The sequence below is a fragment of the Chlamydotis macqueenii genome, chromosome 1 (assembly GCF_036417535.1).
Source record: "Chlamydotis macqueenii isolate bChlMac1 chromosome 1, bChlMac1.mat, whole genome shotgun sequence".
Taxonomy (NCBI): Eukaryota; Metazoa; Chordata; class Aves; order Otidiformes; family Otididae; genus Chlamydotis; species Chlamydotis macqueenii.
Window position 1 is genome coordinate 80,679,529 of NC_141556.1, and position 26,967 is coordinate 80,706,495.

Genomic DNA, 26,967 nt, shown 5'->3' on the forward strand with positions numbered 1-26,967 from the left:
GTAAAACTCAGATAATTTGAATGTTGATACATAGTACACTTGAACACTTTTCCCAAATGACATAGAAGCCATTTTGCTGTAAACTATAAAGCTGTTTTAAAAGATGGCTCACATTTGTGTTTTGTCCTCCACTACTGGACAGATAGAAGCTCAGCAAAAGCTAAGCTTTCCCAGTCAAGAAAAAGTTAGAAGAAGTAACTGTGGCACATACACAAATATTCCCTTGGGATTTAAACACAGAAACCATCATTTGTAAGATCAACAGATGCCATATAGAACAGATGCCAAACATCAGTTCACTGAAACTACAAATATACTTACAAGGTCACTCAATTTATGCTTCATTTGATTTACATATAAATTAGAAGTTCGCTTCCTATACTGCCCTATTCTGCATTATTTTATACAAATCCTATTCCACAGCACTAGCCAAGCAATTATGGTGAAGGATTATGTGTTCATTCTAAGCTTTCACTGTAGGTATCTCATGCACTTTAGGTTTGAAATTACTAGTTTTCAGATGAATAGTAACTTTCAAAGACACATTCAGTAAAATTCTACTTAGAATTCTTTATGAGAGCAAGAGGGTTGAATACGGAGAAAAGAAAAAAAGAGAAAATAATTTGAACGGCACATGCATGACGTTTAAAAACTTTTTTTCTAAAATACCAAATTTGACATGTGTACAGTCCTCAATAATGTATTCCCAAAAGATTATATCTAAAGAAAGCAAGGTGAGAAAGAAAGTACCTGTAAAGTAGACACTGAATCCTATTCTTTCCCTTTTATACCATGTTTGCTTTATTCCAACTCTGTTGTGATAATGCTGCAGAGGCATAAGACTGACACAATGATACAAAAAGTCCACAAACCCCAGTCCCTTCAGTACTTTTATTATAGGCTTTTAGACCAGTGCAGTAGACCCTAAACAACATGTTTTTAGTTTCCTTTATGCTTCGTTTTTGACCTGGATTTTTTGTTTGTTTGTTTGTTTTACTGACCCCTAAATCTTTGTGCAGAAAATTTTAACATGCAAAAACTAAAAAGCCGTGTTGAGATGTGGTTAGGAGCAGGTCCCAACAATGTGCACATCACGGGGTGTGTCGTGATTTTCATCTCGACAAGTACATCAAGCCGTAGCTGCTCTAGGGAGTGGCCCTGGGCACGAACCTCTACAAACTTGGCCCAGGTTTCCTGTTTATAACCAAATAAGGTGACTTTTGCCTAGTTTGCAAAACAAGCACAGAACTACCCACTGCTGATCTTTAACGTGCGCTTCCCAGTCACACTTCTCACAATGCACAGCTATCTGCTCTTCTGCAGTTATTTGCTGGTCTGACGCGAGTTTAAGAAGGTGGGTACAGAAAAATATTTTTTCTCCCCAGAAATAATGACCAGTGGAAATGCAGAAAGCAAAGCAAAATATGAGACCACAGTGGCTAAGGCAACAAAAGAGACATCCAGAATCATGAGAATGCCTATAAAATCTCTTTGGGCTGCTTCTTATTTGACTCCCTGCCTTTAAGCACTTGTGCTAAACCCCTGTGAGCATTCAGGATTTTCTCTGTGTAAGGCCTACATGCTGTCACGTAGCCACAAATCAGACTGTGGGACAACCCTCTGCGCTGGGCCTGGAGGAAAGCCCCAGCTGCGGAGGAGATGTGCAATGAATCCTAAACTATTCTGTGCCGTGTACCTGCAGCCCCAGATTGGAAGGTCCCAGATTGGAAGGCTTCCCATGGGTGCTGGCCATGGGAAGACAACAGTCACGTGCTTTTAAAGATCAGCATCATCCACATTTCAGAGGTGCCACTGGTGAGTTCTGCCTACCTGCAGGTGCCAAGAGTCCAGCTCAACACGTGTGAGACTTGAGAGCTCTCTCCATAGCACAGACCAAGGGACAGTCAACAAAGGAGCAAAGTTCTATTTGCTCTGGAAAAGAACAGGCTTTTCTTTTTTTGGCTAAATAAATTTCAACAGATAAATAGTAATCCCCTCTCAACTTTATGTACAAGAGATAAAATTGTGTCCTCAGTTTGCTTCCGTCCTTCTTAACCTCCCCTCCTCCCCCCGTTAATCTTAACTTGCTGCCTAGCATCTTTCACATCTTGGTGCCGGGGCTGTGTGCAGCTAGGAGGTCCATGTACGCCGTGACAATGAAGAAATGAAGAAGAATCATAAATGTAGGCTGATGTATTAAAGGGTGCAACACAAGATAGATTTTGTTCATTGCTGAATCCAACTTGGTCCACTCTGCCTGCTTATTCTAGTTAAATGCACATGTCAACATATAAAAAGTTATTTCAGACTGCAGCATTTCATTACCCGAGCCAAGCCAAATGAACACAGGAATAGCAACAGCACACACGCCAAGGAAAATGAACTTTTTTTTCCTCCTACTGTGACATTTTTGGAGGCAGCCAATTATACATTAAAAAAATCATGAATGAGCAGTGTAATTTTGGAGCCATAACTTAAAGTGAAGTATTCCTTTAAATATGAAATTAATATAATCATGACATTTTAACAGTTTTTCAGGGTTCTGCATTCTTCTACAAGGACTCATTCTAAGTAAACCTATATGCTATATAAAAAGACCACAATCATCTTTTCCCACTAGTAAAATTGCTACTCTTATGAGTGTTACATATATAGGAGTTTTTACATACATAAACAGAATGTGGTCACTTGTGGGATCTATAGATTACATTGGGGGCATATTAAGGGAGTAATGCGCGCGCCAAATTTGTTGGCGTGTTTTACAATGTCTAGATTTTTCTATCCTGTGCTATTTTGTACATTTCCTGCCCTGACATAAATGACCTCATTAACAAGAAATTCTAGTAAGTATACATAGGGTTTTTTTATTTAAAAATCTGAACTTTGCTGGCTACAGCTTACTTCTGTTTTGTGACCTCCCTCTGAATGTATAGGCTTGGAGGAGAAGGAGAGAGGAGAGAAAAAAAAAAAAAAAAAAAAAAAAGAAACAAAATTCTGCTCACACAAGGGAGTTTTCTGCTGAATGACATAACCGTTACTCCCGTTGGCCTGAGCTATGGTCAGCCTGCCCAGCCATCTAGGAAAATTAAGTAAATGTAGAAAAGATATTTTGGGGATTTAAAATTACCTTCCGAATACAAGCAGTTTATTTTTACCTTCCAAGCCAAAGAAGGAAATCACACAGCAGCATATGGGCTACCCTATTCCCTACATATTAAAGTTGTGTTAGCTTTATAGCAGTTCCTGTCACCATTCAGTATCTCACCCCCCAAGCCGATATGTTTTACCACAGGATCAGAAGTCTATTTTTGCAATCCCAACTCAGAGTAACATTTCACTGGGAGTCAAGGATCTGACCCCCTTGCAGTGATCCCTACGTAGCTGGGGCTGGAAATAAATATTGCTCTCAACATCAGAAACACTTGTTTTGTTTTGTGTTTTTTACTCTGGATAGTGAGTTCAGGATGTGCTACTGAAGGAGAGCTGAGAGTGCCTAGCAAAAGCTCTAGTCAGAAATAATAATAACAATATTAAGTATTCACAGAGCTCTGAAAGTGTTTTTCAGACTAAAAAAAATGGAGGCTGAAATGCATGAAGTATAAAAGATAGCCAGAAAAATAGAAGATCTAGATGCAAAAGTACAATAGGTAAATCAGAGCTACATATATCAGATAAATTTGTATGCACATCTGTACAACTACACACCCACTTAACATATACAATAATTACACCAAAAAAATATTGACTAAGGTAGAGTCAAGCAAGGCTGCAGGATCAGGCTCAAATGAAATCTGGCCTGAAGCACAATTTGGATGTTACGTTCCAAAATTCTCTAGGAAAATCTAGTATTTTTTTTTGCAGTTTCTACATCCAGCAAGAACAACTCCATGTTTCAGCTCCATCCTTCTCTTCTGTCAAACTACTGTTTCCCCAGCCTCATGTTCCTGCCCAGACCTCCTCTTCCAGCTATCTCTCCAGTCTCTCCGCTGCCTTCCCCCACACTGCACGCATGCTGTTATCCCGGGGCATTTGCCCACTGTACTAATTTAATGATGAGGGTGAATGGACAGGTCAGACCTAAGGGCTGGCCCAGAATTGCATATTCTCAGGGCATTAGTGTGGTCTTGCCTACCTACCCATTCATTTCTGAAGATGGATAGCCCATTTATATGGTAATCACAAATTGGGCTTTATGGTGAGCATATTCTTTAGATATAGTCCTTCTGCCCTTTAAAAAATGGTTTCTAAGTGGCTTTCCCAGCCTAAATTCAGGTATGTGTGGTGGTGCCGGGAAAAGACTGCTGTACTTCAGTTTCTGGCTACCCATCAAGGACCACCCTCCTTCTATGGTACTACAGGTTTTTGAAACAAGAGCAGAGAAAACAGCTATTTATTCTGTTTGATTGCAAATACTGAGGCAAAATGAACACTGCACAGAGATGTTTATGCTTTTTGCCTGGCACCCAGTCAGTCTTGTTATAGGTTCAGTCTTTCACAGGTTACAGGTTTAGCCTTTCACAGGCAAGATGACTTGCTACTTGTGCCTTTAGAAACTCTCCAGATACACACAGCAACAAGTTGTGCAACGCATGTAAAGGAGGTTCCAGCCACTGAGCACCTTTTGAAAGCCAGTAACAATGCTAACATTGAAAGGAAGCTCATGGCAAGGCAGAGTAGGAAATTTAAAGAAGGTTGATGTGTTTTGAGTTGCTGAGAAAGAACGTGGGCTTCTGCTGCCTCCTAGGGTATGTCCTCACGGCAGTGCCGGCTGCTTGGAAGATACCTGAGCTCCTGCTAAATTTCCTAACGGCAGTGCAACTGGCAATATCCTTACGGTTGCAGAGACGCCAGGATGCTCTATTTTCGAGCATTTACTTGGCCTTTCAGCTGGCTTTTCTGTCTCCCCTGGGCAGTGTGTAGTGACATATATCAGAGTCTGAAAGGGCTATTTACAATCAGTACAACCAGACTGTCTTAAAAGCCTTCCATTTTAAATACACACTGTATATTTGATGTTCATCCTATTTCTCTTTTGAGTTTTGAGGCTTCAGGTTCCTGCTTTTCACATGTACCTCCACAGCAAGGGCTAGATACGAGCAATTTAAAGTATTCTCACATAATTACATGTCTCCAGATATCAAAGTTTTACGAAACCCGCAGAGTAGTAGGAGACTTGTGATATTACCACAAAGCTGATGGTCCACACTTTCTATTCCTCCAAAGGCAGGGAAGCTGTATGAGCCAGATCCTGAATCCAGATGGAGATCTGACCAGACCTTTAACCTGACTTGGCAGCAGACAGCATGGCCCAGTACTAGTCCACATTTTAAGTGACATTGTTTTGGCCACTTTCCGTGGCCGTTCAGTTTGCTTTACATGCCACTGCTGTATGCTTCCCCTCTTGAAAAAAAAAACAGCCCTTTTCATGTCAGTTATAGCCTCCTATTTTTGTTACTGTTTTTCAGAAGAGAAAATATGACAGAATTTTCAGTTGTCAGGTTTTGAAAACACTGAAGCCCAGGACACTGCCATGTTCCATATGTGCACTTTAACTGTGGGCTGCAGGTCTCAGAAACAAACTCTGCCATTTCAGTACTTAATGATGCCCCTTATACATGAGCAAAGCCTGCCAGCAGGTTTTTTGTGACTATTTCTTCATCCACATGCTATGCGATATTACTAGAGAAGTGTGCTAGACCCACAGTAGAGATGGTGGGGTGCTGCAGTGACTGAACCACCTCTGGAGGTCCCCTGCAAGCTCAATTATTCTGTGATCACAAGATATTTTACGGCACCACAGCCATAGAATTGAGAACACTATCTATGGCCTGGTGTGACAGCAGATAGTTTACTTTTTAAGTTCAATGAAAGATTAAAGGAGAGATGTCTAGGATCACTCAGTCCACAGAAAGGCATCGGACCTTTAAAAAAGTAGTATTTGAGGCTGTGAGGAATATCTCTAGATGATGAGTGATATACTTCTAGATAAGGTTCTCATACATCTTGGTACGATAGTATCTGTGTACCTGATAGTAACTGAAGTAGTAAAGTTTTGTTTTATAAAGGAGGAGACTATGTCTTGTTTGCATTTCCACTAAGGTTCTCTGGCAAAGAACCCTGGGTTTCTGAAGCCAGAGCTCAGTGCATGAGCCAACAGACCATGCTTCCTTTCCTTCAGTCTATTCACAGTCATAACTGTTCCACACAAAGCGATTTTAACCTGCCGAAAAACTCAAACACTTGCTAATAATGAAAAAAAGCCCAGTTCTTCAATTACAAGACCATGAATAAATCCCTGGATAAACTGCTAGGTGGTTTAGTATTATTTAATTATATTCTGGCATTACATAGAAATGCACTCAAGGATCAAGTCTGTAATAAAATAAGCATTGAGCCAACATCTCAGGTACTCTACACCACCTCACCTCCTCAGACGAAGAACTCAGTCCCTTGTCCTGGTCTCGAAGGACTGCAGTGTGTAACAGACACATTGACTAACATGTGTTTTACTAAAACATTGCAGAACACAGCACTGAAACCAAAACCAAGATCCTAAACAAGAAAAATGTGAATATAACTTATCAACATGATTTACTAGTAGGAAAAGTAATTATGTTGTACAAGTGAGTATGTATTACTATTCTGCTCTCTATTTTCCTGCTACATAAAATTTAAAGCTATGTGTTGCAAGTAACAACCTGGTGGTAAATACAGGGAGAAAAGAGTTTCTCAGTTTCTTGACATTTTATATCTCTCGCTCTTATGTCATAAGCCTTTATATGAAGTCGTTTATATGAATATACTGTTAAGTGAAAATTTTCTTCTCTAGATAGAGACAGGGCAGGGCAGTTGGCCACAGTACTCCAGTATATCCTGGTGGGGTTTTGTTTTGGTTTATTTAATATATAGAGCTGTGTCATCCTTTAACTTGCCTTATACAGCAGCATTCTTCATACTGCTTACTATATATAATCAATTGCAAACACCCAGAGACTAGTTATAACAATTTGGACCTAATCTATTCTTCTAGTCCATCCCTTAGCATCCGATACTGGCCATCAGCAGCAACGGAATAGCTCCAGGGCTAAACAGATATTTACTCTGCCTCAGCATCACAGTTTTTGTATGAAATGTAAATACAACTGCTAGTCTGGAACCATTTGAATCATATAAATCTGCGTATTTCCAGTGTTCTTTCTCTGATTTACGAATTAGAGGTCAACATTACACAGCACTCAAATAATACTAAAACTGCTCTTTAAATTACTGATATGAAAAATGTGGTAGCTGAAATAACCACAGTAATTCTGAAGTAAGAAGTAGTAGAGGAAAATTACTTTTTCCTATAGGAAATCTTCTCTGTGTTTTCTGTGAATTCTTCATGATGCTGGAATGTCTTTAATTCAAAATCTGAATGAAATAATAACAGTTTCAAACCAATTAATTAGAAATAAACCAGTTCAACTGAAATGCTAAGAAAAATTTCACCTCAATTCTAATTTTCAGAAAGTCACTCTGAGTGGAAAACTTGAAATACTTTCTCTCACTAGATGATTTAAAATATAGTTCCATAGAATGTGGCACCTTTTCAAAAAATGTTCCATTGGAAACAAATAGTCATTTTCAGATGGAGAAACATTCCAGAGGAAAATTATCAACTTGTCTGTAGGGAGGGCAGCTCTTGCAGCTGTTCTGGTTTTGTTTAGTGCGGGGGGACCTAAGCTGGTAGCTTCTGTAGGCAACTGCTAGAAGTCGCTCCCCTTTGTTCAGTGGACTCGGCCGGGCCCAGGGAGGACCCGCTGCTGGCCAGGGCCGAGCCAACTGGTAGCAGAATGTCCCGTGATAACGCCTCTGCGATAACGTATTTAAGAAGGGGAAAACAGGGAAAAAAAAAAAAAGGAGGAGAAGATATGAAGCAGCTGAGTGGGGGCAGAGAGGAGGAGACGCGAGCCTTGTGGGTCTTGCAGGCCTCACCCTCTGGCCTCCCGCCGGGCAGCCGACTGGGCCCAACTCGGCCCGGCCTGGCTGCAAGAAGTGGAGAGGAGATGAGAAGTGAATAAGATGTAAAAAGGATCCGGAGAGGCGTCTGCCAGCCTGTTGTGAAGAATGGCTGCAGACACCAAGGTCAGTGAAGAAGGAAGGGGAGGAGTAATGCGGCTTCTGGCCAAGATTTCCCCTGCAGCCCATGGAGGTCCATGAAGGAGCAGAGATCCACTTGGAGCTGTGGAGGACCCCACACTGGAGCAGGTGGAGGCCTGAAGGAGGCTGTGGCCCATGGAGGGCCTGCTGGGGCAGCTGTTCTGGAGGGACTGCACCCCGTGGAAGAGATGACCCACGCCGGAGCAGTTTCCTGAAGGACTGTGGCCCGTGGGAGGGACCCCACACTGGAGCAGAGGAGGAATGTTCTTCCCCCGATGACGAAGCAGCGGCATGAAACAACGCGTGATGAACTGACCGTGACCCCCATTGCCTCTTCCCCCCTGTGCCGCTCAGGGGTGGAAAGGTAGTAGAGATAATGTTAAGCCTGGGAAGAGGGAGGGGTGGAGGGAGGTTATCTTGTTCCCTGTCTCATTCTCCTGCTAGTTTTAGAAATAAATGAGTATTTTTCCCCAAGTCGAGTCTGTTTTGCCCGTGACGGTAACTTTAAGGATTTCTCCCCATCATTATCTCAAACCTCGAGCCATTTTTCCTTATATCATCTCCCCCCATTCTCTTGGAGGGTGAGGGGTGCGGGAGGGAGACTGCGTAATCTGGTCCCGACCGGGGCTGAACTACGACAGCAGCATACAGCCATAAGCAACTATGAACAGCTACAAAATCTATTTTTGCAAAATAGCTTTCTAAATTAAATTGTTTAATATTGGCAACTGGAGATCATAAAAATTGTTCAAATTAAATTTATTTCCATATAGAAAAATTTTAAAAAGCTGCTCATATGAAAACACAGGCTTAATGAATTTATATTTTTTTTAAATTATTTGAACAAGATAGAAGAATTGTTGAAATACTCCATTTTCACATTTCTAAATGAAAGCATTGTGGGAACCAGGATAACTGATCATTTAGAACTTTTTGTTAATTTATAATAACATATTAAAATTTAGGATAGGTAGATGCAAAATACTTAGAGCTAATCTGATTTCTGTTTTTCTTTGGAAGTTGAGGTCAGAACTCTTTGTGGAAGGATTTGACTTTTTATTAAAAAAAAAAAAGTCAAGATCTCCAAAATACTCTTAAAGTAAAAATATTTTTTTTTCATGCAGCAATAGTAAATAAATTGCTTCATTGCTTCATAAGCAACAGAACTAACAGAGCTTTCTTTCCTATACATTTGTGGCTGGACTCTCTGGCACCTGAGAAGAGCCATGCTTACACTGCAGCCTTTTCTTCTTGGAGCAGGGGGATTAACAGAGTGTCTGTCCTCTGCCCAGGCACTTATTTTCTCTACTACTTACAGGAAATCAACATCTCTAAGCTCATGACCCCTTTCTCAATTTCGGTTAAAACCAGTTGCGATGTTTAGAAGGTTTTGGTGGAGAACAGGAAGAGATGGACAGGCTCCCTCAACCACAGCCTTTGTGGTCAGCGCTGCTATTTCCAGGACCCTTTCCCTGCAGGTTAAACAACCTGGGCACATCAATATGGATTCAATTTCCAACATCGTAACAGCCCGTGAAAGATTCCCTTCCCCAAAGACTCTGTTATTTACTAGCAGTCCTAAATCACTTTACTGGTTCTATCTTCCTTGGTATTCACAGTTAATCTGTCTGCTCTCCTCAGGGAACATTAGTGTAGAGTAGTACATCTTCTGCAAGCGACTCTCCTTATTTCTCATTAAACATAAGGTAGCTGCAAACTGATTTCAGGCTGCTATGCAGCATGTGGCTGCAAGCCCCTGCCTCCCCCCGCCCCACCATACTCCAAGGGGTCATGGGCAGTGTTTGCTGGGTGGTTTTGGTTCCACCAGAACAGTTTCAGCTAAGAGAGCAAGAAAAGCACCAAGATCGCACCAATTGCCTAATCACAGAAATCCTTGAGATGGCTATAAATGAGATCAAACTATTTGAGCTGGATCCTAATCAACAGTCAGTGCAATCACTGGGGAGCAGACACTGCCATCTGCATGCTCATTTATTGGGCTTTGGAATTATTTAATGTTTGATTTATGGTGGTGAATAGCATCCTGGCAAATGTTCACTATATGAAACTCTTTGCTCCCTCACCCGTTAAAAATCAGGGCCTGATCCATGTGAAGCCTCCTGCTGAGTTCACTACATTTTGGATCAGGCCTCTGGTCTCAAGACTGGCAGATAACATTCAATTTCTGTCCAATTTTCTTGCTCAAATTTAGAAGAAGCTCAAGTGTTTTCTATCAACATTTTTATGTATACTTTTGGGAAAATCTTCAAGTGGGTCAGGTTACTGTGATATAGAAAGGATGACCCACAGTGACACACAAATTTTCCAAAAAATCTCAGCCTGAGGCAGACATCTGCCTTGGAAAATTTCAGCCCAGATGGCAAAAGTTTGGCAAAGATGTAAGCAACTGAAAACAGAGTTTCATAATGGAAAGTGGTGTACAACCTTAATAATAGGAGGGTGCTACCAAGTACCACATATGATACTTCATAACAAGAACCATAAGGGAAGAATTCAGGCAGGATTCTTTCAGATATGCTTCAGAATGTATGATGTATCTCTTCTTTCCTTTTGCTTGAGAGGCATATCAGTTAGCTCTTATTTTTGTCTGAATTTTCAGACTTTACCATCACAACCAGGCAGCTCAAAACCAGTCTTCTCAACTCAACCTTATTAAACAAAGTTTATTTGAGAAGCATAAAATCCTCCCAGATAACAAAAAAAAAAAATCCTGTAAAAAATAAGTTCCTCTCTGCATTGAGAAGTCAGCTAGCAAAGTAGAAAAGCTGTGCAGTTGAAATCTAAGCTCTTAGAGTATTACTTGGTTTTCAGATTAAAAATCTGTCTTGGTGTTTCAGTACAAGGATGCATGCAGAACTTCAGTTCTATCAGCATAACACAAAGATTCACTTAGACATACAATAGATGAAAAATATTATTTCACTCAGATTAATTCTGAACTTTTTTAGTCCCCATTTCTGCCTCCACTTCACCTCTGTCAATTCACTCCTATTGAGCAGGATGTGATGATATGAGCTAGAATCTCCTTTAAAGCCATGTAAGAAATTTGCTGCATTTTACACCTGCGTAAATCCTGAGTAACTCCACCAGCATAAAAGAAAGCACAATTTGGCTTGAAGCATCAGGTTGGTTGTTTTGGGTTTTGTTTTTTTTTTTTTAATTAGGCAATAGTTTAAAAAGATAATGACTTCATGGATATGATGCAGAATCAATGGATTTGTGCTGGACTGCTATGGAGTAAATGAGATTAAAGTCTAAATGTGTTTACTGGTATCCCATTCTAAATACACATTCACAGCATCTGTCCCTGTGAACCTTCTGTCTGTCTCCTTGAACTTAATGTGGCGTGCTCCAAGAACATGTACCACAAGCAATACACCTTCTTCACAAGATATACTAGTAACTGCAAGTCACATTATCTGTGTTAATTATTGACTCACACACATCTGTCTTGAGAAGACAGACTCCAAAAATCATCAGTGTTCACGGGTATTAGCAAAGCATAAAGGGCCAGGACAAAGTGTATTTTCTGTTTACAGGAATGAGTAGCAATGCATCTCAGATAGCTACTTTTAGGAACTATCAGCCTGTTTTACTAGCCAAGAAAAATCCACATAATGTCCATTTGGAAAAAGCTTTCTGAAAAGCTTTATATTATGGAATGACTCAATCTTTAAGGAACTAGGGTCAAGCAACCCACAAACACCTTAGTGCCAAAATGTGTCTTTGTTAACAAATGCATTTGTTGGGTTGATTTCAGACATATTCTTGAAACCTCAAACATGTAGCACACTCATTTTGCAACTGACTCATTGTGCACCAACTTTCAGCTTTTTTCCTTGTTTTACTTTTTAATGCAGTTCAGTTATGCCCATCACCCCACCCACAAATTAAGGGTTTATAATGGAAATTCTGACAGGGCCTTCACTATGGTGGTGTTTGCAGGCACTGTCATGATAAATAATTTACTATTTAATGACTCCCGATGTAATCACAGCAGGACTCAGATTCACTAACATCCATCTCTCCATTGTTATCAAGGAGGAATAAGATGGTAGGGAAATACCACTCTTTTCTGAGTCTGTCCTTTTGGCTCCCAACTTTAAAACCAGTGTTTAAATTGGTAAAGAGAGAGTTTACCACCATAATCCAACCTCTACATTTGTTTATGTTGGGCAACACTTTTGTTCTGGCCTGCATTACTCAGACAGATAAAGCTCAGAAGGGTTCTGCTTTTCTGCCCTGTTTTCTCTTAGTGTTTCTGCATTTTTAAATGCTACCAAATGGTTGCTTTTGGCTCCTTGCATTATCACATGTTGTCTATAAGTATGGAAATAGTTATGGTAATACGGACGTAAATCATAACTGTAAATACCACATAAAGAAGACTGCCATATAATTATAAAAATACCTAATAGATTTCTTTTTCAAAGACAACACAGCTGTCCCTTCTAACCTTTCATTTGTAGATTCTTTTCTATTCTGTTTTTATTTATAGGTTGCCGTGCAGTTTGACATAGCACACCACAATTTTTGTTTCTAATTTTGAAAAGAAAAGAAAAAGAAGGAATACTCATTTCATCATAAAGAAGCATTAGTCTACAGTTTTGAAAAGAAACTAACACCAGCTCTAGAACATCATCTTGGAAGCAATCTCCCTCTTAATACATTTCAAAAGAATCTGTCAATGGCTCCATACCACAGTTTAAAATTAAACCCTGCCATCAAACTCAAGAAAGGGTCGGCCAAATGGCACACATCACATGTTGGGAAAGAAGCCCCATTCTTTCTCTAAACATCTCAGTGTTTTTATGAAAAGAATCACAATGGGTTATTACAGTGACCACAACAAAATAAGGTTTTTATACCCTACTCAGGGAAAAACAGGTTGAAAAGCGTTACGAGTAAACTTACGCTATGCAACATGCCATGTTAATTAAAGCAGTAAAGCCTTACACAGCACTAACGTTGCCAAAAAGAGTTTTACGTATTGTCTGGAAACTGCCACCATGCATTTTATCCCTTTCCATTCAGCTTTGTAATGCCTAAAAGGAAAGTGATACAAGTGTATTTTAACTACACTTTATGTTGGATTCACATGGTGCTTCAACCTACACAAACTCATTCTTACCTCTTCCTTCTTACCGTAGACTCTGGGCACTCACAAAAGTGAGGGTGCAGACAACACTGCTCACGCCAAATGAATGGAAGGCTATTATCTTTGAATCTTTGAAACATTTTTGCCTCAAAGCTTTTAGCTATCTCTAAGCAACCACTTCAGAAATCTGTGCCTCTGCCCTTCTAGATAGCAAATCTCACATTTTAACTCAAATAGTAGCACATCTCTAAAGGGAATGAAGTTCATCCTGACCACCAGAAATATACTCTTCTCTCTCCCTCCCTCTCTCTCTCTCTCTTAAAATTTATACAAAGAGTAATTGTGGCTTTATGTAGAACAATGCACAGGTCTGAATGAGTGAACTACATCCCAGTTCCCTTTTGGAGAAACAACTGAAACAAATGAACTTGACAATGCTGGCGGGAAAGATCAGTCTGGGCTAGAGGTGCACCAATGGCTTATTGATACAGATTTTTAAGCAGATGAAACATTCAAATCCACACTGCACTTTTATCTACACCAACTGGCCTTTGTCCAAAAATGTGTCATTTTATCAGATGTGTTACTCTGTTGGGAGGCTGCCACGACTGTACTGGGTGACTGAATGTTAAAATAATTTTTCCAGAGGGAAGAGGTTGATCCCAAAGGTTTTCCAGTGCCAAGAGGGAGATAATTTTTCACCACCAGCTGGAGCCTGATGTCAAACATGCCCTTGCTTCATTTTATTCTCCTCAGAGATTGAAACCCAGCTTATCCTTCCTGACTCCAATATTGTTTCATATTCGGGCAGCTACTACACAGTGAACTATTAAAGCAGGAGAGCCCATGAGACATGGGAAAATAGTTTAGGGGAAGCGATTTGACAGCAGGATGTGGTCGTTTCTATTGTCCTATTAAAACAGAGATATCTGGGAAGCTTAACCTTGTTTTCACTATGTAAACATATATTTTAGCCTAACATGCCAAAAGATGCATATGCAAAAAAAACCCCACCCCACACCATCAAAACCCCAAACAAATCAACACAACAAATGTTTGCCCTTTTTGTGTACTGTGCCTGCTTTCTTGGCAGAAATCTGAGAAGGAAGCCCTGTACACCTAAAAGAAGGCTAATTCATACCAAAAAAACCAAATGCCCTGAGTACCATCAGAATCTGGTGTTTTATTTTACATTTGTAGTTTGGTCTGAGAACAAACATGAAGCTGCAATGATTGAATGTCTTTTATAGAGTATTCTTATGAAAATATTGTGACATATTTTTATTCCCTTCTATTTGTTTTCTCCAGAACAATAAGTAGAGAGATAGAAATCACCAGTTCCCATACAGTATGTGGTCAGTTGAAGCACTACAGTTTAATTCTTTGAGCAAAATAGCAGCTAGGTTTTGCCCATGCTAACACTTTCAGCTTGCAACCACTATATTTAGATTACGCTTAAATGATGTTAAGATGGCTGTACAATTAGGTCTTTTTAACTTGCATGCCTATTGTTCCAAGAACATTGTTGTGAATCCCTGCTACAGACTGGTTACCACACTCTTACAATAGACATTCAACATGAGAAGGGGAAACCATGTTGCTTCATCATCTCTAAGCATTTACATCAAGGCAGTATTGATGAAACTGATAATCTTTTTGAATCAGCTAGAGTTCAGTTTTCTAACAGGGAAAGGCTGTGAAGGCAGAGCATAAACAGATATCTGCAACAGAGACCATTCACTGCAGCATTTACTGGCATCTCCTATAACATTCCTCTTGTTACACCAAGATATCTCTGCAATACTTACAAGCAGTAAAAAGCTACTTAAGGCTTTGAAATAAAAAGTTATCGAATCCACAACATACTGTGCTAAAGTTGGACCAATGCCAGACACATTAATAACTTTCTGATCTCTCTTCTTCATAAATATGGAGCAGTCAGGACACCATGTACAACTGCTTCCGGAAGTATTTACAATACCAGCAATATTCCTCACACAAAGCAATCTAACTGCTATCACAGATGCATTTATTACTAAATTTTCAAATCTGTATTGTGGGTTTCTCTATATGTGCACATTCAAGAAATCTGAATGAACTAGCAGGGTGAATTTACGGAATATACAGGGGCTAGAGAGCAATATATCTCTTTTGAAGTGAATTCATCTAATCTGAACAAAAGCTTTTTCACTTTGAATTAAAGTGTCCACACAAGGGACCAATCCATTTTAAAAGTTAACTCAGATAATTTGCCTTTATCTCTGAAGTTGATTCTCTAACACTGTCCAAGAAAGCTAGAAGTCAAAGTAAATGTGTCCTTTGACATCGCAGCATCACATATTTCCAATGTTGTCCTAGCAATGATCATCAGGTATTAGGCAACTGAAGGAGGAGTTGTATTTGTTTAACTTCAATTTCTGCTTTTTGGCAAGATTCACAATTCTTCTTAAGAATAATGAAAGGTTTCCTTCCTCTTTCCTTCTCGCCTCACTTCCCCAGAAAAAAAAGTGAAAGGAAAATTTGCATGACAAATTTGAGTAAGACAAGGATACAAATAGGCAATGGATATGTTAAATTCAAATGGAGTTTTATCTCAGCTGTTACATCATACCACATACCAAAGCTACTGCGCTGCTACTGTCCACAGAAGGCACACTGTTCTAGGGACACCAGTTTTTAGGGGTAGGTAAAAGAGCTGACTAAAAAACTATTAGAGAAACAGATTCCTAGTTTTAGGCAAACTTCTGCTTTTGTTATCACTTCAGTTGGAAAACCTCTTGAGGATATTTAGAATAGGTCTAAAGCAATAGACCTTCACTGAGCTTCAGCCTTTAGGCATACTTCTACGTAAATCTAATTAATAACAAAGATAAACATATTCTTGGAGAGAAAATAGTGGGGGAGGGGCAGAATTGATGCAAAGATAACTGCACAGGGGAAAAAATGCACTAAACATTAAAGAACCTCAAGATTATTCACTGAGATATCAACTGTTGCTATTTACAAAGGCTCCTGATACTAGCCTTTCTGTTTAACTCACTAATTCTGGTCTGACAAACCCCTTGTCAGTTCACAGCACTTATCTACAAGACGTTATTTGGCTTCAGGGTGAAAGTAGTCCCCTTTAAAATCAAGAACCAAATCTGTATGGCAGTTAAATAGTTAACTTTGAATAGCATGCACATGATACTTCATCAACTGCCTTACAAAAATTAGGATATTATTCTTTATTACTGTGCCCTGTAATTCTAAAGTAAATCATGCCAAGATACTATCTTGTATGTCTGAAGATCAGATATCATTACTCAGAAAAAAAAAAAAAACAACAGCTTTCATGCACTTACCTTATCCTCTAGCCGGATCAGTCTGGCTCCTACAGTATAGTATCCTTTGTCTACCCCTTTTTCTAAATAAAGAATAATAAAAATGAGACATTCATTAGGTGGAGAAGAAACTCAAACTAAGAATTATATCTATAGTATTTAAAGCAAAATAGAAGCTGGTAATAGTAGAGTAGTATAAATAACACGAATATAACAAGAAAGAATTTCTTCATGGTGTACAGAAGTGAAAGAGGGTCGTTGGAGAGAAGGGAGTTAGTTTGTCGAACTGACAAGATTAAGTTAGTCTACAGGGCAACCTGGACCTTGGTAGAGGTAGTTTGTGGACATGACGGACTATTGATAGTGTCTGAGGTAACTTGATTCCTTGTTTAATTATCTCAATTAACTGCAGGTAGTTAGATGGAACAGGCATGCTCCCTATGCATACCCTCCATTTTGACTATCATCATTGACATGAGCAACATATACTTTCTATACATAAAGAAATCAGAATATTTTCAGCTGAGGTTTTAGATATAGGAGGCAGCACTATCCAGGGGTTCAAGGGCTGGAGTGGCAGAGGTCTAGTGCCTCTCTGTAAATGAGGGACACTGGGAAAAGCCCTTGCATCTCCATCCTCATTTTCTCTCCTAGCCTTCATGAGACCTGGTTATTTCTGCCCAGTTATGCAATTTTTCACTTGCACACTGCAGATGGTGGGATTGCGAGCCAAGATTGAAAACTGTGTAAAGTGGGGTCTAATTCTTTGTGTTTACATGGCCAATTGAAAAGGAATGCCATAGTTTAGGGGTGTTATTTCACAGGAAATGAAGCACAAAATGAGATATATGAGCTCGGAGAAAATATTCACAACAAAGACCAACCCCCAATACTAAAGTAACTTAGAAGCCTATGTCAATGGAAGTAGGACACATTTTTCTCTACAAAACTATTTTTTCCAATACTGGGCTGGAGTAATTACTCCTTGTTTGTTCCATAAATTATTCCACTTTTATGAGTGGTTGAGCCTTGGTTTTTACAGCTGTTTTAAGTCCATTTTGCTTAGGGTACGAGCAAAACATGAAGGGCTTACTGGAAGGCAGGCTGAGATGTGAATTTACAATGCATCAGTGTCCACCATAACTGCCTGTATGTGTGCTCATTCTGCAGGGAACTCACGCTCTTCCATTTCTCAGTGAATGGTACTTGCTTTACCATGACCATTAGCAGTGTATACATTTGCTAATGTGATATGTTTAGTGATACAGTTGCACAAAAGTTCATCTCAAGATAATTTATACTGTACATGCCACAACCTTAGACGAAGACTTTATCGAAAAGCAATGCTGGTAAGAGTATCTTTGCTTTCCTTCTCCTCTGCGGACCACCTAGTGTATCAAAAAGGTCCTGGACCCTTGACAGCTCTGTGCAGGCATTAGAAAGAAGAAATGTTTCATCAGAGAACCTGGAGGACTAAATACTGTACAGAGAGAAAATTCAAAGATTGCTCAAGGACACTGCGTGGGGACAGAAAATAAATGACACAGCTTGGCTCATACACGTGCGCTGTTTATCATTCATTAGTTCACAACCACAGAAACCTCTTAAAATATAAGTGGTTGAGGCTCAAGTTTATCTATGTATTCATCTGTCTCTAAAATGAAATAATTGACTCTGTAGTCTATTCTCTAGTTAGTAAATCTGTAGACAATTATCATCTTTCAAAGTATATACCAGAAAAAAAAACATGCCTTTAAGGATTTCTAAATTGGGATATGATTTGAACAGCAGTGGGTAGGTAGTGTTTTTCTCAAGGTCTAAAACCAAAAAGGCCCCTAAATCTGAAGGAATATTCCAATAAGGTGTTTTTTTAAGATTTATTTCCTCACCAGCTCTAATTACATCCTTCATATAATCACCAAGACATTCCAAAACAACCAAAGTTAATAATGTTTCCTATTTTAGTTATTCTCAAACATGCTGTGGAACAGAAAACAAGAAAATAGGAAGCAGATAAGCAGTGAGAAGCTATTTTGTGGCATGTGGCACTCCTATCAGATGAAGTGAAAAGAATGATATACATGCGTGTGGCTGTCTCATGTGCACTCTTTTACTGGCATTCAGGCTGTATAAGTCAAAAAAGGCTGCGGTCTTTCCTATTTCTTATTAGCCTCCATTTAAATAAGCATTCAGCTCTAATTTACAAGGGTTTTCCTATAATAAAGACCATTTTAAAAGTAAATGGGGTGTGTATACAATGTGCAGAGCATTGTGGTAAGAAGGGTGGGTAGAAGTTTAGATAACATTGCTCTAGGACATTTGATTTTATCTCATGTTTATGCTTTCTTGAGTCTTTTCAAGATATATGATTTTAGGCTTCCTATATTATACTGTTTGTTTTTACATAGTTGAAAAGATTGCATGGCTAACTCTAAATCTGAAATGCCTTAGTTCTTAAGTTCTTTGCTTTGTAATCAAAAATTACTTTCCTTTTGTATTGAATTTTCTGTTTGGCTGCAATAAAACAGATAGACAAGCTAAGCAATCCAGTAAGTGTGTGTATACATATATGTGAAAGCACAGACAAAGGAAACATGCATGATCATAATGAAAAGAGGCACAATTATGTATAACTGGACGAAAATACATATGGACAAATTTTAGCTCAGAGAAAAAAAATATCTTGAAACAAACTTGCATCACATGGTTGGTATGATCCAAACCCATCATTTTATATACTTAGACTTGAATCAGATAAAACACTACTATATAAGCAACAGCCATTATACTTCAGGAGACTGAATAGTTCTTGGGTCATCTAGTCCATTTCTTACCTTTATTAATATGAAAATTTCTTCCCTGAAAGTCTTTGTCTTCCTGAGTATACATAATATACTACTTCCAAAACAACAAGATCCTGTATTTATTTCCTAGTATTTGCAAAAAGTTGGCACATCTCTTTTTCAAGTGAACAAGAGATGCTTCTTGTAAATAAAAATAATTTTTTTTAGGTATTCCCCACACCAATTGAGAAAACAAGAAAGGCCATCCCCAACTGCTTCCCCAAATGGAAGCACATGATATAAATGACATATTACTTGATATTCAAGCTTGTTTTCTTTTCTAAAAAAACATCAATTACCATCTGAAATGAGTAAGAGGAGAAGAGTAAATCAAATGAGGGACAGCACCATAATCTTATTTTTTCACTCAGTGTTCTCCATCTCATCAGAATATAACAAACTTATAAGAAAACAGGATTTTTTCTTTGCTTAGGAAAAACACCTATGGGAGCATTAGGACAGCAGAAGAATTGCAGCCAGATGGTCTGAAAAATGATAAAAGCTGGAAATTATCTACTCCATTTCTACAGCATTAAGAGTCCTTCCTTGATTTTTACTTTTATGGTGTATGCAGCTAGAAGAAGCGAACTCAAAAATTTTAAAATTTATCTGAAAGTCATTAATTTTTTTTTTTTTTAAGTAGAAAATGAGGAATTTGAGCACTGTGACACCTAGGATACTCCAGATCACTAAAGACACCTCAAAACCTTGGCAAACTATATCAAGTTCAGTACTGGGGCTACAGAAGCAGGATAGCGCAAGAGATGCCACTACCTTTTTTGTCTAACTCAATGCAACTACAACTTTCTGGATCTGTATTTTTTTCAGTTCTGTAGAAGCTCTATGTAGAGAAAACTGTGATGAGCTTACGGCAAGATCTAGATTCTTATGTTTATAAAGCAAGTGTGCTTCTGAAAATGCGTCAGGATTACCCTTTTAAACCCAGGATCCAACAAATAGCAAATAATAACATTGCCTTAGGCACCATGACTTCTGACTTGAGTATCTTCTCTTGTCAGCCAGAGCCTTTTACAACTGATAGGCAGATGAAATTAAAAAGAGGGAAGCCTTAGTTCTAGATCAGGTGCTTGTGATTTCCCTTGGACAGCCTTAGGAAAATTTTAAAAGTAAACTACCAAACTATTTTAGTTTAGAAGGTTGTACTCCAACACAGAAAACTTTCTGATAAAGCTAACTGTTTTATGATGAAGGTTCAACAGCTTCAGTTTCTGAAAGTAGAAATTTCTAGCTTTTCAAAGTTGCAAAAATCTAGCTGCAGCGAGTAACTTGACAGGTTAAAGATGCACAGTCACCTTTCAACAAATATAACAGCCCTAAACAAAAGGTCCGTCTGCCTATCTGCTTCATTTATCCAGCCTCTGAGATTACACAATTTGCTCAAGCAGCTCGTGATGAACAGTAAAATCAATTTATTAGTGAGAATCCATATACACTGAATCTGGTATGAACTACATCAGACATCTGCCTTTCCTCCACAAGGTGCTGATGGCAGGATTTAGACACAATCATTGTACTATTTATAAAACAATTAATATATCAAATTAAAAATTAAATGCAAACTTCTTTAATATTTTATTTATTAAGAATGGAATTCAACATGTTCAGAGGACCTGGATGAACAATAAATTAGCTGCAGGTTCCAAGCTCTCAAAGTACGATACATGTGATATTTCTGCTGGCTCTTTGCATTGAGGTAGCTCAGCCCTGGAAATGAAACTAACTTTTAGAGACAAGATTGTGAACCTGTGACAGCTACATAAAATGTCCTAAATGGTTTTATTTTTGACCACATTCCCATAGATTTTGTCTCCAGGAGGTGTGGAATAAATCAGTTCCTGCAGAAATATGGGTATCTCTCATTTCAAATATTAATTGACTTAAAAATATAAAAATTAAACTATGCATATTTATTATGCCTTAAAAGATATTGTGATCCAATTTCTTTTTAACAGCTGGGAAGGAAATAGCATCAGAAAGCTTAGGTGGCATTTAATGGGAAAAAAGCAAACAATGGAACTATCAAAATTTTACAAGAAAGTCTTTTTCTTTACGGATTCCCACCTGTGTTATGCAGACCCAAGAGGTTCAGATGAACTGCAGATAAACATCAGTCTTTTGCATACTTTTCTGAACCCAAACACTGGATCTTTTGTTTAACCTTGGCATTATTCTTCACCTTTGCCCCTGAAAAGCTATAGTAAGTCTCAAAAATTGCATTCAAAATCAATTAACTCAACCATGTGTAGTGAAGGTCAAGTATTACACTCTTCTTATTTGTATCATTACATAAATGCCTGCTTTGTAAATTCAAGAAATTTTATTAATATGTGCTTTGCCTCTATATCAACACTTTCAATTATTAAGTGCTTTGTTTACTATTACAGGAATCTTCATTTCATCTTACAAAATTGTGTTACCTGGAACACTGACACACGCTTTTAATTAAACTAAGACACAGTCTTCTGGATGTGCTCATAAAACTGGGATTCAAGTCTTTGGAAAATTTATTAATCATCTTAATGTTTTTAAATCCACTCCTGGTACTAGGAGTTTCAAAGAGAGCTAGTAGATGCCAAGACCGAAACAAGCAAAAAGGGAGGATTCCTCACAATATGTATATGTGAAACTTAAATAACAAAAATTCTTGTCACAAAATATTACAGATGTCAAAAGTTTACAGGGGAAACTAGCCAAGCTTGTTAAGGACAAACCGGTTAGGAGTACTAAATACACAGAAACCCTGTCAGGAAGTCTCTGATGTGCAAATGGCTGAAAGCTCACAGGAAGGTTAGAGGCTTATGCATGCCCTTTTTTTATACATTTCCCAAAGCACCTTGCTTTTGGCTCCGTTGGAGTCAAGACTGGTCTGACCCAGCATGGCTTTTATTCTGTTCTTGTGTCCTTATCTTGTTTTAACACAGCTTTTAGTGCTTTTTATCTTTAAGAAACTAACTTGAAAAATAACAATAATTGCTTCCAGTGAATACAGATTCTGGATCTTTTATGACATCATTCACTTTTGAAAGGTAATAATACTACAGACACACTGCAATTACTTCATATAATATTATCAAAGTTGACAACAGGGTTTCAGTAAAAGCCTGATCCAAAACCCACTGAGGTCACTGGAAATACTCCCATTCATTTCAACAGGCTTGGAATCAGACCTTAAGATTCTTTGAATGGAAGTATAATAAAACAGGGGAAAAAAAAGGAACTGGAAAGAAAAAAATCTTCTTATGTTTTTGTCCTTGGTGGTTTAATTTTCTCTGCATTATTATTTCTTTTTTGCTTGCCATCAGTACAAAAATAACAGTCTGGAGGAAAACCCCATATTGTTTACAACTGAGGGTTTTAGCAATGTCCTTGAATTGGAAAAATATATCCCATTGAAAATACATTTTCATGTAGAAAAATACCTTTTCAATGTAGAAAAAGCTATCCATTCTGAGGAAAACTCAGGAAGAACTCTATTTTCAGAGGAGGAAGACAGTGAAAGAGTTTGTTTCCACCCAAAACAGACCAATACTATAACCACTCATCACTGTTCATTACTTGATTATTGCTGGGTTGCATAATACCGGGACTAATCATAAACTAACCCTAGCTTCAGTTCTGCAGACCATTTATCTGGAACCACTTTTTGGGGGGGGATTTGTGGAGGGTTGAGATAAAACAACAACTAGATCAAATAACTTCTGGTTTTGTTCTTGCAAACCCATAACTAAGCTTCCCAGGTTTTGCATCCCTAACAACTGCTTTACCTTTCCCAGTCAGTATTTATTCAGTCCATTTGAGGGCAGAGCCACATGTCTTTGCAAGAGGTATGACTTTGTAGAGTTGGCATGCTGCAGAGGCTGGCATCATTCTTAGGAGGGCCACCATGTTTTTGCGTCTAAGCGGTCTCAAAGCAGCTATTCAGCAGTAATGTTTCAAGAAAAGACTAGCTGCATTGACACAGATGCCATAGTCTTCTGCAGAGCACAGATTATGGCTTTCCCAAATATCTCTGAAGTCCTGTGATTCCCTCCACAGTAAGACTGAATGAATTCTGAAGATAAGCCTACTCCATCTTATCTTAGCTCTGGAAGCCAGTGGATTTTTTCCACATACTAAGTCAAAGGAAAAATGTCTGATAAAAAAAAATATAATTAATAATAAAAAGCATGTGGCAGATTTTTACTCCAATTTTTTTTTCTCCTTCTTAATCATCTGGGGCTGTATTTCCAGCCACTTCAAGATGTGGCTGGTACAGTAAGTTGCTCTGTAACCTCAGGCCTATAAGCCAATCATTCACATTGCTTTTGTTGTCCAATGTTCTAGCGAGGGCTTTGCATATTAGTTGCCCAGGACTGAATAAATCACAGACACAATCCCATGGCTCTTCCTCAGCGCTTTAGACTCTTTTCAACGCTTGAACACTTTGAACACTTGTTCAAATCCACAGACCCACCTAAGATTCTCCCAATGGTTGCTATGACCCTTTTATCCAAGATTGGGTGAGACTAAACTTCCTGAACATACGCAGCTTCCCAAATTGATCAGAACATTATTTCAGAATTAGCTTCTTTGCAGCTAACACTTCTAATTATTCCCCATCTCTGCAACAAGAAGCTGTTTCATAAAAAGTTCCTCTAACACTATTTTTTTTGAGCACAAATTACAATTCTAATTTGGTAATGTTACATTTGAAACAAAATAATACATTCTTGAAGGTAAACAAAGTTCTTCCATAAATTTAATTTGCACATTGTGAAATGAATTCCCGAGCATAAATATTTATACATGTATTCAAGCTGACAAATTATTTTCCTGTGGTTCAAAACCAGCTCAGCTACAGGGAAGGAGGATTGTTCTACTGAATCTTCTGCAGCAATCAGATGTTAAAAATGTGTTTGAGAGATGCTTCTCATTCTGACAGTATAAATCATTTTAACCACTGATAATATGGCATTTTTTAAAGGCTCTGAAATAACTTTGGCACCCTCATTTACATTTATGCCCATGAGTGCTCAAAGTCACCTGGGGATATGGGACTCCACTTTTGAACTTGTAAGGATGGAGAATGAGACCAGGCCTCTGGAAATTTGAACTAATCCTCTTGCAACAAAAAAAATGACTGTGACTTTCAGTCCTTCCTACCACAAAGTTTTCCCAGAATCTCACTGCTGTGCAGAGCCAGGGATTTCTCTCCAATTTTCACCTTAAGCATATTTATGGTCAGTTCACAAACATTTGTTCTTCTGCTTGCACTGTCTTTTCCCTTACATATTTCTTTTGCCTCCCACAGGTAATTACTGCCCTTTCAGATTTAACAGACAACTCTCTCCAGCCCTTTGTTTTGCTAAGTTGAAAAGAGCAAACTTCTGTTTCCTTTTAATGGAATCGGTTCTCCTTTTCACTAATCATCCTATAATTTCTTTCCTATTTTTGTCGCAGTTAGTCTTTCCTAAAGATGTGGGATCAAAATTTTGCACAATATGCCACATAAGGCCTTACTTTGTCATGTGCAAAGACATGTATGTCTTGAAAACCTCTCTCCTGATCCTAGGATCAGACTAATATTTTCGTGGATATATCACACTGTTTTCTTCCATTCAATTGCATTTGCTTACAGTTAATTAGCATACCAGGCCTTTCTTCTCCATAAAAAATGACAGACTGTTCACCACTACTAGCACGTAGGATACTTAAAAAAATTAGCTTCCCTGTGCCTAATCTTGCATTTTTATGATTGAATTTCATACCACTTCTATCACTCTAGCTTTCAAGCTTACCCCAGTTCTTCCTGAATGATATCCTTGATCTTCCTTTGAGCTTTCCAAAACTAAAACCCATAGGCTGTTCAGAAAGAAAGAAATCTTTTTAAGTGGAACCAATTTATATTTTAACCCCTGCACAAAGGATTTAGAATATTTTTGTGGAAAATTTTCCAGCAATATGTTTTCAACTTATCATGAACTGATACACATTTTTATAATTTATTCTTAATTTCCATTTAGTCCACTACCAAGCACCATGCAAGGTATGTATCCTTCCACAGTCATTCCAGGGCTTATCAACAGAATTATACATTCATGCATAATTGGAGGGATTATAAATCCATATTACTGTAGCCATGGCTATTTTCACAAAGCTATGAAGCTAAACATTTGACACAACATGCCGTTGCTATACCTGAGAGGAAAAGGCCTGGCTTTCCCAAAGAGTGGTCCAATCTGAAAAGCAAACAGTGAATTATCAGCAGTACAATTAATAAGCAACTTAGACTCTGTTGCTAGGAAAAGCAGATGAGCATAATTTACATGATAATTTACAGTAGCTTTAAATCTAAAACAAAGCAAGTAAAAACATGACACTAATATGATTTTCTGCACATATCATCAGCAGTTTAGTTCTTTAGAGTTTTTTTCCAAAATCAAACCATATTATTACTGTTATTTTCATGAGTACTAATATTTTATTTTTTAGACTTTCATATTGTAAGTAAAACATAGTTCTCCTGTGTCATATGTAATCTAATAACAAAGACCACACAAACCGAATAGCTTCTTAATAACATTTGCAACTATTCCTTGAATCTCATGCAGGCGGATTTAATATCTATATATGTTGACACAGTAGATTCCATTCAATAGGAATTTTTTTTTTTTTCATTTATGGGCCAGAGGAGTTCAGTCTGATGTCCCAGCCCGCAGTGTTAATTTGTAAAGAGAAAAGCACTTTGTGCTGCAACAGAACAGAATAGTTTTGTGGCAAAATATTTCAGCTGTGATCCCAAAACTCGGAGAAAGCATGTGCAAGGAAGAATGTGAGAAGAGAATAGTTTCAGATAGATAGAGAAGCAGAAATGAATCAGATTTCTCTCACATGTGGAGAAAGGATAGAAAGGTAAATCATTGTTTGAAAAGTTTTCCTTTTCTAAAGAGAGGGCAGAAAAGCTCACTTTGTACTATAAACTTCACAGCATGAACCTTAATTTCTTTTAATTTTGCTTGGAGGAGGAGAGGAGAATAAAATATAACTGTAAACTCAGTCATAAAAAGGGTTAAAAATGACTCCAAGTTAAATCCTCTAGATATTGTGCTCCCTGTTGTGCTTGCAATTTTGGACAATTACTGTTCATTAAGTACACATCTCTCCTAAAGACAGCTGGCACCAGAGAAATCAAATATTTCATGAGGTAGACAGGGCCTACCTTCTTTGAAGTTCTTTTATCCGGACCATCATATTGAGGTGTCCTTGTGAGTACTGTTCAATCACATCACGTACATCATATGGTTTCCGAGCTTGCTGTGAAAGAAGTCATACATGAGATTGAAAGGTAAGCATAGTTTAAACTTGATTTTTATTTCAGACAGGCCTTCATTCTATTTTTTATCTTCCCGAGGTTACTCGCTTGCCATTTTGCAACAGTTGTTTCAATGAATAAAAAATATGTAAGCATTGCAGCAGTGCATATTTATTGTGGAGATGGAGCCAAATGATTCCCATTACTGTCACTTAGTCATGTTTTCATGTT

At 38.3% G+C, this 26,967-nt stretch overlaps 1 protein-coding gene across 3 annotated transcripts in view; it reads right to left on the minus strand.

Annotated features, from left to right (window-relative positions):
• Positions 1-26,967, minus strand: part of LOC104486043 (potassium voltage-gated channel subfamily KQT member 1) — a 517,969-nt gene that overhangs the window by 200,029 nt on the left and 290,973 nt on the right. For all 3 annotated transcript variants that reach the window (XM_086758236.1, XM_086758226.1, XM_086758232.1), the window contains exons 14-16: positions 26,644-26,738; positions 25,623-25,663; positions 16,603-16,664 (exon numbers count right to left, since the gene is read on the minus strand). In XM_086758236.1, coding sequence (XP_086614362.1) covers positions 16,603-16,664; positions 25,623-25,663; positions 26,644-26,738 — 198 coding nt within the window. The remainder of the gene's footprint in view (positions 1-16,602; positions 16,665-25,622; positions 25,664-26,643; positions 26,739-26,967) is intronic.